The sequence below is a fragment of the Macrotis lagotis genome, chromosome X, assembly GCF_037893015.1.
Source record: "Macrotis lagotis isolate mMagLag1 chromosome X, bilby.v1.9.chrom.fasta, whole genome shotgun sequence".
NCBI lineage: Eukaryota > Metazoa > Chordata > Mammalia > Peramelemorphia > Peramelidae > Macrotis > Macrotis lagotis.
The window spans coordinates 77,417,978-77,436,256 of NC_133666.1; the positions used below are offsets into that span (position 1 = coordinate 77,417,978).

General features: G+C 46.5%; 2 protein-coding genes across 11 annotated transcripts in view; one reads left to right on the forward strand and one right to left on the reverse strand.

The window, feature by feature from the left end:
• WDR13 (WD repeat domain 13) overlaps positions 1–11,372 on the forward strand; it is a 32,690-nt gene extending 21,318 nt beyond the window's left edge. For 4 of the 10 annotated variants that reach the window (XM_074205688.1, XM_074205687.1, XM_074205685.1 and 1 more), the window contains 11 exons: positions 6,018–6,744; positions 7,137–7,211; positions 8,109–8,192; positions 8,445–8,685; positions 8,856–8,965; positions 9,084–9,214; positions 9,526–9,833; positions 10,274–10,454; positions 10,528–10,669; positions 10,814–10,932; positions 11,034–11,372. In XM_074205688.1, the coding sequence (XP_074061789.1) occupies positions 8,152–8,192; positions 8,445–8,685; positions 8,856–8,965; positions 9,084–9,214; positions 9,526–9,833; positions 10,274–10,454; positions 10,528–10,669; positions 10,814–10,932; positions 11,034–11,218 (1,458 nt within the window). In that variant the 5' untranslated portion in view covers positions 6,018–6,744; positions 7,137–7,211; positions 8,109–8,151 and the 3' untranslated portion in view covers positions 11,219–11,372. Of the gene's footprint in view, positions 1–2,555; positions 6,745–7,136; positions 7,212–7,713; positions 7,794–8,000; positions 8,193–8,444; positions 8,686–8,855; positions 8,966–9,083; positions 9,215–9,525; positions 9,834–10,273; positions 10,455–10,527; positions 10,670–10,813; positions 10,933–11,033 lie in introns of those variants that run through there. The other 6 variants (XM_074205689.1, XM_074205686.1, XM_074205692.1 and 3 more) reach the window with 6 other exon arrangements.
• Positions 11,373–11,557: 185 nt separating this feature from the next.
• SUV39H1 (SUV39H1 histone lysine methyltransferase) lies at positions 11,558–15,991 on the reverse strand. Its single transcript, XM_074205694.1, has 6 exons — positions 15,938–15,991; positions 14,989–15,134; positions 14,219–14,890; positions 12,518–12,664; positions 12,304–12,433; positions 11,558–11,962 (listed from the first exon to the last, which is right to left on the reverse strand). Exons 2-6 carry the CDS (start codon positions 15,034–15,036, stop codon positions 11,892–11,894), a joined length of 1,068 nt encoding a protein of 355 aa, XP_074061795.1. The 5' UTR covers positions 15,037–15,134; positions 15,938–15,991; the 3' UTR covers positions 11,558–11,891.
• Between the last annotated feature and the right edge of the window lie 2,288 nt (positions 15,992–18,279).

Genomic DNA, 18,279 nt, shown 5'->3' on the forward strand with positions numbered 1-18,279 from the left:
TCTCTTGGGATACAGATCTGGTAGTGCTATTGCTGGATCAAAGGAAAGGCACAGTTTTATTGCTCTTTGGCTTAGTTCTATGGTTTGGAATAGAGGTTTTTATCAGAAACATTGGTTGTAAAAGTTGTTTTCCATATTTCTGCTTTCCTTCTACTCTTGGTTACACTAGTTTTGTTTGTACAAAAACTTTCTAATTTAATGTAATCAAAATTATTGGATCATTTTCTAATTCTCATCCTGCCTCTCCCTCCCTCCTTCCCTACCCCATCTCTCTCTGTCTCTCTCCCCATCTGTTTGTTTTTGCAAGACAGTAGGGTTAAGTGACCTGCCCGAGGTCACATGCTATGTAATTATTAAGTGTCTGAAGTTGTATTTGAATTCAGGTCCACCTGACTCCAGGGCCAGTGGTCTATCTGCTGCGCCACCTAGCTGCCCCTCTCTATCACTTGTGAACAGGTTAGCTAAGGTTTATTTATTTTAATACTTTTTTTGGAAGGGGGAAAGCCCATTTGGTTCTTTCTTAAATTTATCATATCTGTCAGTATCATTTTTTGTTTTCCATTTTATCTGTTTCTCCAGTTTTCAAGATTGCTCAAGATTTTGAGACAGTTCAGTTTTTAATTTTCTTGGTTTCAAAAATGATATTCTTGGTTCATTGGTTTTCTGAAGATTTCCTCTCAGTACTGTTTTGCCACATCAGGAAAATATGAGGATGTCCTTTCATTATGTTCCTTTACTCAGCTTTAAATATCATAAATTAATCCCAGAGGTCTTTAAAAAAATAAATTCCTAGGGGTGGCTAGGTGGGGTAGTGGATAAAGTACCAGCCTCGGAGTCAGGAGTACCTGGGTTCAAATCCGGTCTCAGACACTTAATTACCTAGCTTGTGTGGCCTTAGGCAAGCCACTTAACCCTGTTTGCCTTGCAAAAAACCTAAAAACAAAACAAAACAAAAAATAAATTCCTAATCATCACAAATTCCTAAGTACCACCCTCCTTTAGTTAAAAGGTATTTGCAGTGGGGAAGAGATTCAGTTTTTCTAAGCCAAGGGGGAAAAAAAATACATACACACACACACACACACACACACACACACACACACACACAATTGAATTAGCCTTATCACAATAAAACAATTTATCGGGCTTTTAAAATCTTACTCAAAATTCTTTTCTTCCCCTTGTCTTAAAATGTCACTAGAAATCAAGAAAAATAATTCTGGAATCCCACGAAGAGAGTGAATATGTGACAGTTCATTTTAAACCCCTAGGAAAACAGCATTGACCAATTGTTGTCAACCTCCAGATTAATTTGTATATATATTTCACTCTTCCTCATAAGTAGACTTAAAAATACAATCTCTTTTTGTGCAAGGATTCCCATTTACTCAGTAGGAATTCCACAACACAGAAAACTCTTGCAAAGAGTTGATAAGAATTTATTACCAGATGATTCCAAGAATCCTTGTAAGCAACAAAAACACTGTAACCAGGATCAAAAGAAATGTAGTAAATTGGGAAACAATTTTTACAACTAGTGTTTCTGACAAAGGACTCATTTCTAAAATATGCAGAGATCTGATCAAATTTATTAAAAAAAAAACAAGCCATTCCCCAGTTGACAAATGGTCCAAGTATATGCAAAGGCAATTTGCAGATGAGGAGATCAAAGCGATCCATAGTCATATGAAAAATTGCCCTAAATCACTACTTATTAGAGAAATGCAGATTAAAGCATCTCTGAGGTACCACCTCACACCTTTCAGATTGGCCATTGTGACCAGAAAGGACAGTGATCAATGTTAGGGATGTGGGAAATCTGGGACACCATTACATTGTTGGTGGAGCTGTGAACTCATCCAACCTTTTTGGAGAGAAATTTGGAATTATGCCCAAAGAGCAATAAAAATGTGCATACCCTTTGATCCAGCAATATCACTACTGGGTCTATACCCTGAAGAGATTATGAATGGTAAAAACACCTGTACAAAAATTTTCATAAAAGTCCTGTTTTTGGTGGCAAAGAATTGGAAATCAAGGGGATGTCCATGTATTGGGGAATGGCTGAACAAACTGTGGTATATGTATGTGATAGAACACTATTGTTCTGTTAGAAATCAGGATGGATGGATGGATGGATGGATGGGATTTTAGAGAAGCCTGGAAACACCTGAGGAACTGATGCTGAGTGAGATGAGCAGAACCAGAATAACACTGTACACCCTAACAGCAACATGGGGGCGATGATCAACCTTGATGGACTCACTCACTCCATCAGTGCAACAGAGACAATTTGGGGCTGTCTGCGATGGAGAATGCCATCTGTATCCAGAGAAAGAACTGAGTTTGAACAAAGACCAAAGATTATTACCTAAAATTTAAAAAAGTTTTGTTAAGTACTACATAATTGTGCTATCTCTAATATTTTATTTTTTCCTCAAGGATCTGTTTTTTCTCTCAACACATTCCATTTTGATCAATGCATGGCATGGAAGCAGGTGTAAAGATTATCAGACTGCCTTCTGTGGGAGGGAGGGAGGGGGAAAAGTGTAAAATTCAAAACCTTAGCAAAAAAATGATAGGTAGAAACTACTGTTGTACATAATTGGAAAACAAAGTATTTAGATATTAAAAAAAAAGAATACTCTGAAGCTTATAAAAATGACTTGACAAGGTCTTTGTACTATTACCAATGTTCTTTTTAAAACACCTATAGGGTTTTTGTTTTTTTTTTACAAGGCAAATGGGGTTAAGTGGCTTAAGGCCACACAGCTAGGTAATTATTAAGTGTCTGAGACGGGATTTGAACCCAGGTACTCCTGACTCCAAGGCCGGTGCTTTATCCACTACGCCACCTAGCCGCCCCATACCTCTAGGTTTTAACATTATAACCATAACTCCAAATAGCTTAGTTAACAATCTCATAATTTTCATTAGTGATAGTCAAATAAATAGACTTAAATATAGATAAAATTTGGAGATTTGCACTCTTAACTGTACTTCAGAGTATTACAGTACATGGTCAGTAGGGCTGATAAAATGACCTCACAACTTCCTAATTCATTCAGTTTAAAAAAAAAGTCTTAATCTAACAACATCTAGATTACAAAGATTACTTTACCAGATTACATAATATAGGAGAATTTAGAAACATAACAATACCACAAACAATCTCATGTATTTGAAACAAAATCCAAGACTAATCAGGTGGCCTCAATTCAGATAAGTATGCTTCCAAGTTAGCTTACATAGAAAGTCCTTCTCCATCCCTTTAGCACTATATACTGATCCCATCTAAAAACCCATAGAAAGTTATCAAGTATGAAGCAATTGAGTTAAAGAAATAATTAAAAACCTTCAACATTTCTCTGGCAAGCCCTGTGCTAAACAATTTACAATAACAGCCCTGAGAGGGGTTTCCTTACAGAATAATAAACTGAAGGAAATGGAAATAAAGTCATATGCTTGGGGCCACACAGCTAATCAATCCATAAGCAATCAAATACAATGATTAACCTGAAAGAACATACTCAGACCTTTGTTCTTATTTCCTTCAGAACAGATTTTGGCTTAAATATAGATTTCTAATCAGTAATGATAACATTTTTGTTTCTAAGAAGCCAATACTCTTTTTGTTTTTTTTTCCCTAAATATTTTATTTATTTTTCCAACAACATGCAATGGTAGTTTTCACCATTTTTTTTTTTGGCAAGTTTTTAAGTTTTCCATTCCCTCTCCTTCCCCCTTCCCCTGACAGAAAGCATCCAATATGGAAATGTTACATGTGTAACCATGTTTAACATAGACCTCTATTAATCATGTTCTTGTTTTTGTTTTTGGGTTGTTTTTTTTTTTTGTTTTTTTTTTTAGATTTTTCAAGGCAATGGGTTAAGTGGCTTGCTCAAGGCCACACTGCTAGGCAATTATTAAATGTCTGAGGTCGGATTTGAGCCCAGGTAATCCTGACTCCAAGGCCGATGCTCTGTTCACTGTGCCACCTACCTGCCCCTTAATCATGTTCTGAAAGAAGAATCAAGTCCAAATGGAAGAAAAAAAATTAGAAAAAAATGACATAATAAATAAGAAAACTTAAAAATTGAAGATAGTAAACTTTGGTCTGCATTTAAACTCCACAGTTCCTCCTCTGAATATGAATGGCATTTACCATCACAGTCTTTTAGAATTGTCTTTGATTATTATAATGCTGAAATGAACAAGTCCATCATAGTTGATCATCACCCAATGTTGCTGTGGGTGTGTAGAATGGTTCTCCTGGTTCTGCTCATTTCACTAATCAGTTCATGGAAGTCTTTCCAGGCTTTTCTGAAATCCTGTCTCTTATAATTTCTTCGAGAACAACAGTGTTCCATCACATTCATCTACTATAGTTTGTTCAGCCATTCCCCAGTGGATGGACATCTCCTCAATTTTCAGTTCTTTGCCACCGTGTATTTTTGTACTTGTGGGTTTTTTACTAAAACTTTTTTCATGAGCTCTAAAGGTTGCTGAGATCAAAGGGTATGCACAGTTTTATTGCTTAACACTTCAAAAGAAAAGATTATTATCTAACAACATGCAATGGTAGTTAATAGAAAGTGTGTTTCTATTTTTTAAAGACAATTTCCAGTTCTACATAATCTTTTCTTCCACTTCCTTGAGCCTAAATAATTCTCGACCCCTGCTTCCCTTTATCTTTCTTTGAAACTTATCAGATAAAGAGCCACTCTAGTTTCCCAGTTTCCAATTCCTGTCCTTCCAGGAATATACTGGATTATGTGCTGTATAGGCTAGGAAACACATGTAAAGTAACGCCAGTTAGCCTGGTAGCTTAGTGTGCTGGGCTAAAACACATGTAATTAGGGGAGCAGCAATGTCACTGGTCAGATGAACTGTCCATCAGACTTGTAAATCTTTTTTGTTGTTGATTTATATTTTCAAATTAAAAAGACAGTGAGTGTGATCTCTTCCAATTGGAAGGACTAAATATACAAAAAATGAATTTTAGGAAATGTTTGACAGTTTTATTTAAAATTTTCTACTTTTTGATCAATGCATTGCATGGAATCAATGTAAAGATGCTCAGACTTGCCTTCTGGAGGGGTGAAGGTGAAGGGAAGGGGGTGGGATGTGTAAAATTCAAAAACTTACCTGAAAAATGATAGGTAGAAGCAACTGTTGTATAGAATTGGAAAACAAAGAAAATATTTATAATCTGTCTTAAAAAAATTTTTCAGCTGCAATAGAAAAATATAACCTTTTACATGTGCCATTTCTTCATGAAAGTATATCTGTATGTCTATATGTAACATTTATCTAATTTGTTTTTTGTTTTGTTGGTTGATTGGTTTCTGAAATGCAGCAAGAGGGCATTACCATATTGGAGTCAATTAAATAAAGAATAGAAGGTGGGGCCTACTTTCAAGAATAGGCGATATTGGGGCAGCTAGGATGTAGTGGATATAGCATGGGCCCTGGAGTCAGGAGTCCCTGAGTTCAAATCCGGCCTGAGACACTTCATAATTACACTGGCTGTGTGGCCTTGGGCAAGTCACTTAACCCCACTGCTTTGCAAAAAGTAAACAACAAAAAGAAAGTAGTAGGGAAAAGATTAACATTCCTTGAGGAGACTTTTTGATCTTTACTTATTTTGATTTTAGAGCAGCTGGGTGGTGCAGTGAATAGAGCACCTCTCCTAGAATCAAGAGGACCTCTGTTCAAATCTGGCCCCAGACACTTTTAATGTTTACTGTGTGAGACCTTGGACAAGTTACTTCAGTGTGATTGCATCACCTCCAGTCATCCTGATTTCTATCTGGTCTCTGGACCCAGATGGTTCTGGAGGAGAAAGTGAGGCTGGTGACTTAGCACAGCTCTCCCCTCACTCCAGTCTAATTCATTTGACTGTTAGTGGCATTGCCTCTCTGATGTTATGGTCTTCTTTGAGAACAAAGGACCAATGAGAATAACATTTTGATTTTAAGGCCAGCCAACTGTCTTGAGCTTTTTCTCTCTTGTAGATGGCATTCTTGTACAGCTTGCTAGAGACTTCTGGAAGTGGGTACATTGAGGATAAGTACATGTCCACCCTACAATTGGCTAAGACCAAGAATGGAAATGAGGGGCCTAGTACATGGCTGATTATGTTAGCTCTCCTCACATTTGGAACATTTACTCATCTTTAGTGATCTTGGGTTACTCCCTATAAAATATAAGTAATCCTTTATTTCACCTATGCTGTTGAATTAAATGTATGACCCAAGGATTGTTGGTGGCAGACTACTATGGAATCTTTGAGTGACAATGATTTGATAATTATTAGTTGCATATTTTCCTTATGCAACAAGCCAGATTGCAAAGTGATTGTATACTCCAAAGTTTCTTGCTTGTTCCACCTGCTACTGATATCATGTTGAGAATTAGGGTGTAATAGTGAAACAACAGCCCTCCTTTACAACTTTGTGTATGAGAAAAGGACATCACGTTGTCCATCCAAAGTTGTCATTGTGAAATCGTTGGAGGAAAGGGTGAGCTGTGAACTTGAGTGAACTTGCTGGGAAAAGATCTCGTCAGCTGCCCCAGCTCAGGGCCTTCAACTTCCTCGGATTTTCGTCCTTGGGTGGCTTTTTCTATTGTCCCGTTCTCTGTGACACTGCACACCCCTAACTCGGGGTTGGAGGCCTGCCTGTTCTCCTCCAGTTGCCCTAGCTCCGGGCCCCGTACACAGTGCAGCTTCTGGAAGCACAGGTGAGAGTCGGGGCCGTCGGAGGGGTGCGTCCTCCTAGAAAAGCCAGGACGCTCTGATCCTACCTAACCTGAAAACGGGACTCGGCAGCACCCCCCCCCCCCCCCCGTCCCTCGCGTGGCGGCCTTCTTCCCCAATGCAGAACAAGGGTGATGTGATGGGCTCCCGGTCACCGAGGGGTGCTATCTGCATAGCCCGAGTCACCAGGCTGCTCACGCCACTGCAGCTGAGCTGTGGTGAGGTGCGGGGGGGGGGGGGGGGGGCTCGGGAGCCTCCCAGCCTGGATGGAGCCAATGCCCCCGGGCCCAATGCAGAGGACTTTCCTATTCGCCCGGGGCTGGTGGTTTTGTTGAGGCCGAATTCTCTCCAACCACATCCGGGGTTTTCTTGACAGAGATGCCGTCTCCTCCAGCTCGTTTTACAGAGGACGCTGAGGCAGAAGTGCAGTGACTTGCCCACGGTCACGCAGGTGCAAAGCCTTTGGAGGGTCCCTTGGGCCTGAGGGCTTCCCGAGACGCCCGGGGCTCCGGGCCCGGCGGCGCTGCCCCCTCCAGGGCCAGTCTACCTGTAGAGGCTCTCACGCGGGGTGCTAGAGACAGCTTTCTGGCCCGGGGGCGGGTCTGGTCTCTGACCCGGGAGCCAGGTGTGGCCCCGCCCCCGAGCCGCCCGGACGCCTACGCTCCGGAGTTGGCACCTGGGCGCGCTGCGAGACCCAGGCCGGCCCCGGGGCCCAGGCACCTGCTGATGGCCCAGCGCGGCTCGGCCCGAGCACCCCGACCGCCCGAGGGGCGGTCTCTGTCAAAGTGAGGGGTTGAGGGGCTGCCGTGGCCCCGGAGGAGGGGCCGCCCGGGAATTTGGGGGTAGGGAAGTGGAAGGCACCGGGCGGGAGCGGGGCGGGCAGCACGCCTGCGCAGTTCGCGCCTGGCCGGAGGCCAAGGGCGGGGCGCGGGAGGGGAGCCGGGCTGCCGAGCCGAGCCGAGCCGGCCCGGGGCGAGGGAAGGGGCTGAAAGGTGGGAGGGGGGACCGCTCCAAGGCCCTCCCCGCCCGGAAGGTGAGCGAGAGCGTTCTGCGGGGGCGGGGCGGGGGCCCCCCGCTGGAGGGCTGAGAACTATGAGAGTTTCCATGACGACGAATTTCCCTGGCCCGGGGGAGGCGAGGACTAGGGTTGTATGGCGCATGTGCTGGCGAGGAGCCGCTCTGCGGCTCGGCCCCCCCCCCCCCCCCCCGTTCTGAATGCTCGAGCCGAAAGCTGAAGGGGTGGGGAGTGGGGGAGGGGAGCGCAGGGCGCATGCGCGCGGGCTCACCGGCTCACCGGCTCACCGTGCTCCTACAGCCTCCTGTCAACCTCTGTACTCTCTTGTCCCAGGCTGCCTCGGGCGGACTCCTTGGAAAAAGGGGTCAGGCAGGGTATGGCCGCCGTTTGGCAGCAGGTGCTGGCCGTGGATGCGAGGTGAGGCTCGCCTCTGCTCTACCCTTTCCCCATCCTCCGGTCGGGCCCCGGCTTCCCTACTTCTCGTTACCTACCCCCTCCCTTCTTCCCCCCCCACTTTTTGATGCTTCCAGTCTCTCCCTTTCTTCTCCCTGTCCCCATTGCCCTGATTGAACTCGCCAACCCTGGACGAGCCTCCTGCTGGGGCCACCGATCCCACTGGCCGTTCCGCATACCGGTGTCCTCCCTTCCCTACCACTGTCACCCCCTCAGGTACAACGCATACCGCACACCCACCTTCCCACAGTTCCGAACACAATACATCCGACGCCGGAGTCAGCTGCTGAGAGAAAATGCCAAAGCGGGGCATGAGCCCACCTTCCGAAGGCAATACCTCAGGTTGAGGGCCCAGCTGTTGGGGCAGCGCTATGGGCCTTTATCCGAACCGGGGAGCTTCCGGGCCTACAGCAACAGTGTTGTCCGAAGCAGTCGGACCACGCTGGACCGAATGGAGGTGAGTCCCTTAGGCCTATTCCCCCCATGAGATCGGTCCCCCCCACTCCCAAATCCCTGGCCTCAGCCTTAAACTATTTGAGGTGATCTCCTGCTCCCTGAGTAAGAGGAAAGCCCATGGGATCCCTTCAGGTTCTTCAAAGATCCATAATGCCGAGAGTTGCCTTGTAGGACTTTGACGAGGACCCCCGGTCCCTGGGTGCCCGAGGGCACCGTCGCTCAGTCAGCCGAGGATCCTATCAGTTGCAGGCCCAGCTGAATCGGGTTATCTATGATGAGAGGTGAGGGATGAATTGGGAGTATGGGGTAGATCTGGCCCTTTGCCTTTTGGGGGCGGAAGGGTGTTGCTTTTGCAGAGCCTCATTCTCTATCTCCTCTGACCCTGTTTTCTAACACTAGGACACCAGGCAGTGTCGTGCCCACGTCAGTGGCAGAAGCTAGCCGGGCCATGGCTGGGGACACTTCACTGAGTGAAAACTATGCTTTTGCTGGGATGTATCACATCTTTGACCAGCATGTGGATGAGGCTGGTGAGGACCAGTGAGAGGGAACTTAGTAAATTTTTGTTGAAAAATTGTTACTATGGAACCTGGGGGCAAAGGACTTCTCTCCAAGTCACTGTAGATTCTGCCCCCTCCCTCTCCATCAGTAACACTGAAAGGAAGACAGCCTTTGTGGAGCTCATCAACTAACAGTGCCGAGTTCTGACACTTAAAATACTGAGGCAAACCTTCCCAATTCCTCAACTGCTGCTTTCCTCTTCTAGTAAAATCTTCTCATTGGGTCATTGGCTAATACCACTTGTTTGGGAAATAAACCTCTTCTCCCTCATTCCCTCCAGTTCCCAAGGTTCAGTTTGCCAATGATGACCGTCACCTGCTAGCCTGTTGCTCTCTCGATGGCAGCATCTCTGTGTGCCAGCTGGTACCTGCCCCCCCTGTGGTCCTGCGTGTGCTCCGTGGGCACTCACGGGGCGTGTCCGACTTTGCCTGGTCCCTATCTAATGATGTCCTTGTCTCTACATCACTGGATGCCACCATGCGCATCTGGGCCACTGAAGATGGCCGCTGCATCCGTGAGATCCCTGACCCAGATGGGGCTGAACTGCTCTGCTGTACTTTTCAACCAGTCAACAATAATCTCACAGTGGTGAGGTCCCCAGCACTGCGCTACCCTCCCCCACCCCACTCAGCCCTGTTGCTTCACTCAACTTCCCTGGCCCTTTTGGCAGATCCAAAGAACCTACCAGGATCTATGTAGAGAGACAATGGCTGGTCCCTCTGCTCCAGTCCCAGGTTTCAAGGACTTTAGAACCCTTTCTATGGAAGAATAACTTTCTGGGAACTTATTTTCTGCTAGTCCTCTTGCTCCAAGAAAAATTGTTTCTAGACTCCCAAAGCAAGTCTCTGACAGGGTGTCCCAACATCCCATGATCCCACTGAATCCAAGTGCTCTGCTGTGTGATTTCATTTGCTATACATATCTGGGGAATGTCCATTCTCCCTGGGGCTCCTTTGAGGCAAAAGAAACTTGGGAAAGATTCCCTGGTCTCACACTGAAGGAGCTCTGTGACCTACATTCCCCAACAGGTGGGCAACGGGAAGCACAATGTGCATGTAATGAACATCTCCACGGGCAAGAAGGTGAAGGGTGGCTCCAGCAAGCTGACAGGCCGGGTGTTGGCCCTGTCCTTTGATTCACCTGGACACATCCTATGGGCTGGGGATGATCGTGGCAGTGTCTTTTCCTTCCTTTTTGACATGGCTACAGGTAAGAAGAGGGGAATGATTCAGGGAGAGTGGCCTCCAGGGAACAGAGAGTCAGAAGGCTACTACCCACACAGGAAAGCTGACCAAGGCCAAGCGGTTGGTGGTACACGAAGGCAGCTCCATCACTAGTATCAGTGCACGATCCTGGATCAGCCGGGAAGCCCGTGACCCCTCTCTGCTCATCAATGCCTGCATCAACAAACTACTCCTCTACCGGTGAGGGACAGTGCCTTCTTCTGGGGGCCTTTTTCCCTCCTAGTCCCCTGAGAGATGGGGACTTAGGATGAGCTTTGGGATATAAAGTGAATGAGAAGATAATGAAGGTCAACCTGAGTTTCCCACTCTGCCTCTCTCATACAGGGTGGTAGATAATGAAGGCACTTTGCAGCTGAAGAGGAGCTTCCCAATTGAACAGAGCCTCCACCCTATTCGAAGTATCTTCTGTCCCCTTATGTCTTTCCGCCAGGGGGCCTGTGTAGGTGAGGTCATAGGGCTTGGAGAAGACTGGTGAGAGGGTGGGGATGAGAGATCTTGGATTCTTCCTTCTCTCATTCCACTCCTCCTTCACATCTACCCTCAGTCACAGGCAGTGAGGACATGTGTGTCTATTTCTTTGATGTGGAACGAGCCACCAGGGCTATAGTCAACAAACTGCAAGGCCATAGCGCTGCTGTGCTGGATGTCAGTTTCAACTGTGACGAGAGCCTTCTGGCCTCCAGTGATGCTGGCGGGATGGTCATTGTGTGGCGACGGGAGCAAAAGTAGCTGTCATCTCTGCTGAAGGAGGGCCCTGGCCTAGACTGGGCTTGAGGTCTCAGTAAACTGAAGATGGGCACATTCATGGAGGGGAGGTGTGGAGAGGACCGTGATGAGCCATCAGAGGCATAGAACTTTGTAAATAATAAAAATCCATGTCTGGTGACCACTGTCCCTTCCTACATCACCACTTCTAGTCAGCGGAGGTGACACCTACTCTTGCTTTCTTTCCAACCCCCTATACCCCTCCCTTCCCTTTCCCCTTCTCTTCCCAGCCAAGGGCCCACCCTACCAAAGAAAGCAGCAAGACACAGACCAGATATAATACCAATGTATTATAAGCTGAAGAACAGCTCCAGACAAACTGTTAAAAGCAAACTATTGAATTGAACAGAACAACCACTTCCTAAGCATCCCCCTCAAGGGACTGAAAAAACTCTCCAAAACATGTGAATTCAAATGCAAACTGTGAGAAGAGGGTGAAGGGTGGGGGGAGGTAAACTCAGGGCATTTCTCCCTCTTCCCCTACCCTGGCAGCCCAAGGTGGGGAGGGGACAGTAACATTCCTATAGTGAAAGGTTGGTCTTTGACTCCCCTTCAAAATGATGAAGAGACCAGGGGAGCCACAGCCACTGTGCTAACACTTTGTCTTGCACTGTCAGGAAAACAAAGGTGACAGGCACTAGAAGAGGTACTTCCGGCAGAACTTGCTTCCACATTTACACTCAATCCGCACCCGCTTCTTGGAAGAACCTGTGAGACAAGACTGAAATTAGAGTCCATACGTGTACTTTCCATATCTACAGGGTCCACTGTCAAAAGGTTTGGTTAAAGGAGTCAGGGTCCAGATGTCTTTGATTTGTCATTGACTTCCTGGGCTTTACCTGGTTCAGTTCAGCAGTGAGGGGGGATTATCTCCTCTGGCCTTTTCCTGCTCCCCCCCCCCCCCCAAGTCTCAAGTCCCAACCCATTCCCCTAAAGGCAGATCTGGGCCTCAAAATTCAATGATTTCCCAAAGGGGCTTCATAGTACCACCAGTCCCTCCCCTCCCCCCATGCTTTTTTGCTTCTCCTCCCCCCACACACCCACATAACCTTGCATATGGTAGTCAAAGGTTAACTCCTCTCCTGCCTGGATATTTCGAGTGGCAAAAAAGGCAATCCGTGGCATGCGCTGATCCACATTGTTAATGAAGACATTGTAGACCTGCAGATTGGGGCTACACTGCCCAGAGGAAAGAGGATGCAAAGATCAGTATGGAGAAGGTAGAACAATGTTTACCCACCCTCCTCTCCCCTAGCCACCTACACTGTGGTTGAGAAAGTGGGAGATGTTCCCAAATTGTGCCCCATCCACTGTGTAGACATCCTCCACGTAGTCCAAATCAAAAAGGTAGGTCGTCCCCTGACGGTCATAGGCCTTCCCACGTTGCTCTGCCTCCTCGGAGGTGATGATCTAAAGATTCAAATGACTAGCATTTAGGTCCATCTTATTGGAAGCCTCAAAATAAGCCCATGAGGGTCTGAGGCCCAGAGAAAGAACAGAGGTGGAAGGATTTGGGCAGAGCATAGGCTTGTTTTCTTACACATCCCTACAGTGCATCCCTAAAGCAGCCTTTTCCTCCATGTCTGGACAATTCTGATCATTTGAAAGATCCTTTTCATTTTGCCAAAATCTGCCTCCCTGGGACTACCCCTCTACCAAGTTCTAGTCTTGCCTTTTAGCACCTAAGAGAGCAAGTCGAATCCCTGTTTCCCATGACAATCTTCCAGAAAGCAGGCCTCCCCCCAAGTCCTAGGACCCTTAAGTAGTCCCTAGGATCAGCAACTGGGCTCCATAAAAATAGCTTAAGGCAGAGTAGAGGGACAGCTTCAATAAGACAGTCACTGTAGGGATCGGTGGAACAAGGCTAGGTTCCTGTGGGAAGGGGATTTGAAGAAGGTGGTGGTGCCTCTCAAGATGTCTGATGGGGTGTTTAAGGGTCACTTTCCTTCCTTTTCAGACCTATCCAAGAGCCTATTTATTCTAGTTCCCCTGCCCCAACATGCTCTTGGAACCCACCTCTACTGAGTCTATCTCAACTCTCCCCCTCCTTCTAGGCCCAGCCAAAGCCCCAATTTCCCCATGTGTGATTTCTAGGCATCTGAGAAGTATGGTCCCTAAATGCTCCTGAGTCCACCAACACAGAACTCTGAACTCCCACCCCTCAAGAGTAAACCTCTCTGGATTATTATTCCCTCCCAAGAAAGTCTTTTCTCTAGGCTAAACACTGGCCAGCCCTTACCCTCGACATCTACTGTCACAGGTACCTTTCTTTGGTCACGTCTCACGGGTTTTACATACATGGGGAAAACAGGCTCAGTAGAAAAGAGACTAGCCATGAGTCACAGGGGTCAAGAAAATCTAAATCAGAGATCTTTTCAAACATGCTGTACCCATGTCAGTGAAAGTTGAAGGGGGCTTGGAGAGATCATCCAGTTAACACACACACACACACACACACATACACACAGAGCCTGAATGGGCATGTGAGGGGCTTCATCTGGGACCTAAGGCTACAGAAGGGCTTACAGATCCTCCACTGATTCTCCCACTGAGAAGACTAAGGCACCCAGAGAACCCCAGAGTCAAACAGAAGACTTCCAAAGATGAAAGATGTGGAAGAGACCTTAGAGTCCACTGACTGACCACACTGCTGAACAGATAAGAGGGTAACTGAAATCTGGAGAGGGAAAATCCCACAAGGAATTTGGGGGGGGAAGGGGAAATGAGTGTTCCAGATATCTGAATGACAATTCATCAGCAAGGAGTTTGATCTTAAGAGCTGAGAATCAGTACTAGAAGGAGGTTGAGGGAACTTCCTATCAGACTGTTCACATGGGCTGGATCTTACTTGAGAGAAAGGAAGACTGAGGCTGAGAAAGCAGGGTCACATAGAAAGGCCCTGCTCATCAGCATTTGCAGCTGCTACCCAACATAGGAATTTCTCAATGTCCACACAGGCCTTACCTCACCCATATACTCCATGACAAAGGTGTGGTTGAGGATCTTCTCAAGGGTGCGGACGCCCCAGCCTCGCCCATTATTTGTGCGGAAGATGCAGAGGTTGTAGAAGATGCCCTTCTGCACTACGCGATTGGCACAGTCAATGCTGCATCGGCAGTGGTTGTTACACTCATAGATGGGTTGGCCGGCTTTCAGCAGCACCTGGCCTTGGACATTATAGGCAAATTTGGTGAGTGATATGCCTGGGCAGCAGCCCTTGACTGGTTTCAACAGACAGTTCTTGCATTTACAGCCAACAGCCATCTGTGACATGGTGATCCCTTTGGCCACCATAAGCTCATTAATGTAGGTAAAGTCCCAGGGGGGTTCATCCAAGTCCACTTCATTTTCCACTGAGATGGTGCCCTTGTGAGCCCGTCTGGTATTCAGCGTCCTCTCCCAGCGCTTCAGGGACTTGCGTTGCAGGGCTTTCTGCACCACATACTTTACCAGGACTGCTTTCAATTTACAAGGGAGCTGATCCCGGGGCTGCCTCCCACTAATGCGGGAAGCCTCAAACTTCAGATCATGGTAGAACTGCTTCAGAAGCTGGGTACACCTCAGGTTCTGGTGGGGCTCCCACGAGTTCTCAGAGTCTGAGTAACCTTTCCACTTTACCAGGAAGTACTCTTGGTTCTGGAGGGTGAAACAGAGAACAGTTTATAGGTGAAGCCTTCTAGGGCCTGTGAAGCACCTCTCCCTCCACCCAGGTGCCCCTGCCCTGGCCGACTTACCCGGATCCTCTTATAGTTGCACAGGTAGTCCACCTCAAAGACACACATATTACTCGGGGATATGCCAAGAGCAGTGCAGCGTGTCTTGGCCAGGCGGCACAAATCCTGTAGTTGGCTCCATGAAGACTTGGCAGTCACACTGCATTCTGGAAGCCCCAAGAGAAGCTGTGAATGGGGTGCTCTGGGACAACATGAGGACAGGCCAAGGGAGGCTCAAGCTCCTCCCACCTCAGAACAAAACTAAAGCAAGAAGAGGACCCCAGGCCCACCCCCAACATAATGCTACAGGAAAAGGAAGTGAGGGTCCTGGACTCAGGACACCTGGTTTCAAACCCTGCCTATGGAACCTGAGGGGCTGGGACAAGAAGCTCTCCAAGGGCCCTTCCAGTCTGCAATCACAAGGTTCCCCTCTCCCTACTCATCACTCTCAGATGATCTCTTCAAATCCAAATTGGGAGGGTTCTCACTTCCTCCCTTTGGAGATCTCAGTGTACCACCATTCCTGCCATTCCTGCTTCCTCAGTATCCCCTAATTACCCAACATTGCTCCTCTGGGCCCTCCAACTTCTGATGTATCTCAGTGTCTCCTTTCTCTCCTACAGGCTCCCCACACATCATGCCGGGAGTTCACCACTCTTGTCTGACATGTTCTTCCTATTTCTCCCCAGAGTCCCCCTATTCCTGTCACTCATCTTCCCCTCAGGGTCCCTGTTCTTGTCAGAATCTCCTTCAGATTGTCCCTTTCTGGCAGCTAAGTCTTCTCAGAGCTCCCCCATTTCCACCTGACATGTCTGCCCTAAATCCCATTCCCTTAGGCATGTCCATTATATGTCTCATCCAGACTCTGTCCTTCGTCTCAGACACGCTCTCCGAACTTGCATTCCCATCACACATGTCCCCCAAAGTCCCTCCTTTTCTTCAGTCACTTCTTGCTCTGTTGCTCAGCTACCTCTTCGGTAGAATCTGGCCCATTCCTATCAGACATCCAACATTAAACCATCCCTTCTGTTGGACATTTCAGAACTTCCCATTCTTGTCACATATATCCGCTCTGATCCCCCCCCCCCATTTTGGCACACTTCCTGCTCCAAGCCCCACCCCATTTCTCCTAGACATTTCTCCCTCAGTTGTGCCCATTCCTGTCCAGGCTGCCTCATAAAAAAGACCTGCTTCTTTATCAGACTTCTTCCCTTCACAGTCCCCCCATTTCTGTCAAATGGCTATTTCTGTCAGCCACTCCCTACTTCAAAGCCCCATTAGTTCCTCTCAGACATCTTTGCCTCAGTCAGAGCTCATCCCTATCAGCTCTCTTCCCTCAAACTTCCTTTTTTTTGGACAATGGCCTGGAAGTGCTCCCTTTACATCCCACATCTCCTTGCAGCACCCCATTTTCAATTCCTCCCCCAATTGCTGTCAGCACTCCCTGCTCAAAACCATGCCCAGTTCCTGAGACAGCTCTCCCTCAGTCTTCATGCCCATTCCTGCTGCTGCCTCTTCTGAAAGGCAACCCCTTTCAGTCAGACATGTCCTCTTAGAGCCATCTTTTCTACAAATTTTCTCCCATAGATGCCTCAATTTCTTCTTTTTTCTTTTTTTTTTTAAGTTTTTTTTGCAAGGCAAATGGGGTTAAGTGGCTTGCCCAAGGCCACACAACTAGGTAATTATTAAGTGTCTGAGTCTGGATTTAAACTCAGGTCTGACTGACTCCAGGGCCGGTGCTTTATCCACTGCGCCACCTAGCCGCCCCAATGCCTCAATTTCTTTAAGACCTCTTTTCCAGGCCCATGAGACAATGCCGGCCATTCCAGTGGGTTACAGCTTCCCATTCCGGTCAGATATGGGCTCCAATACTATCTGAAATGGCTTTTCCTGGGGCAGCTAGGTGGTGCAGTGAATAGAGCACTGGCCCTGGAGAAAGGAAGACCTGAGTTCCAATCCACATTCAGGTATAGGATACTGATGAGCTGCATGACCTGGGGCAAGTCATTTAACTCTGTGCTCCACCAAAAAAAAAAAAAAATCAATGCAATGGTCTTTCCTGTCAGATATGGCCTCCCATTTGGATAAGAAAGGCCTTTTCCTGTCAGATAAAAAAAACCCAGTCCTGTCAGAAATGATTTTTCCTGTTGGAAATTGCCCCCCCAGTCCTGACAGAAATGAGCGCTCCTTTAACAAATTGCCTCTAATCCTGTCTAAAATGGCTTTTGCTGTAGACATTGCCCCTATTCCTATGAGAAAGGACCTTTTCTTGTGAGATATGGTGCCCCATTCTGCTCAGAAAGTTCTTTTCCTGTCAGATATAAACTCCCAATTCTGTCAGAAATGACTTTTCCTGATGGAAATTGCCCCCCCCCATTCCTGTCAAAAAAGGGTCTTTTCCTGTCAGATATGGCCTCCCATTCCTCTCAGAAAGGCCTTTTCCTTTCAGATAAAAAAAAAACCCATTTGTCATGAATGATTTTTGGTTTTGGAAATTGTCCCCCAGTCCTCTCAGATATAAATCCTCTAATCCTGAGATAAATGAATTTTCCTTTTGGAAATTGTCTCCCCCAGTTGCTCAGAAAGGCCTTTTCCTGTCAGATAAAAAAAACCCAGTTTTTCAGAAATGATTTTTCCTGAACAATACAAAGACTGACAGATTGCTTTCCATGGGGGGGGGGGGGAAGTAAGATTGGGATAAAAATTGTAAATAAATCTTTAATTGCAAATAAAATCTTTAATAAAAAAATTTTAAAAAGTGATTTTTCCTGTTGGAAATTGCCCCCCAGTCCTGTCAGAAATGGGTGTTCCCATCACAAATTGCCTCTAATCCTGTCTAAAATGGCTTTTCCTGTAGAAATTGCCCCTATTCCTATCAGAAAGGACCTTTTCTTTTTTTTTCTTTTTTTTTTTTAAAGTTTTTTTTGCAAGGCAAATGGGGTTAAGTGGCTTGCCCAAGGCCACACAGCTAGGTAATTATTAAGTGTCTGAGACCAGATTTGAACCCAGGTACTAGTGACTCCAAGGCCAGTGCTTTATCCACTATGCCACCTAGCAGCCCCTAGAAAGAAAAATTTCTTGTGAGATATGGCGTCCCATTACTGTTAGAAAGGGTCTTTTCCTGTCAGATATAAACTCCCAGTCCTGTGATAAATAACTTTTCTGGTAGGGAAATTGCCCCCCAGTCTTTTTAGTAAGGCCTTATCCTTTGAGATTAAAAAAAAAAACCTACTCCTGTCAGAAAAGACTTTTCCTGACAGATGTAAATGCCAGTCCTGAGATAAATGACTTTTCCTGTTGGAAATTGTCAGT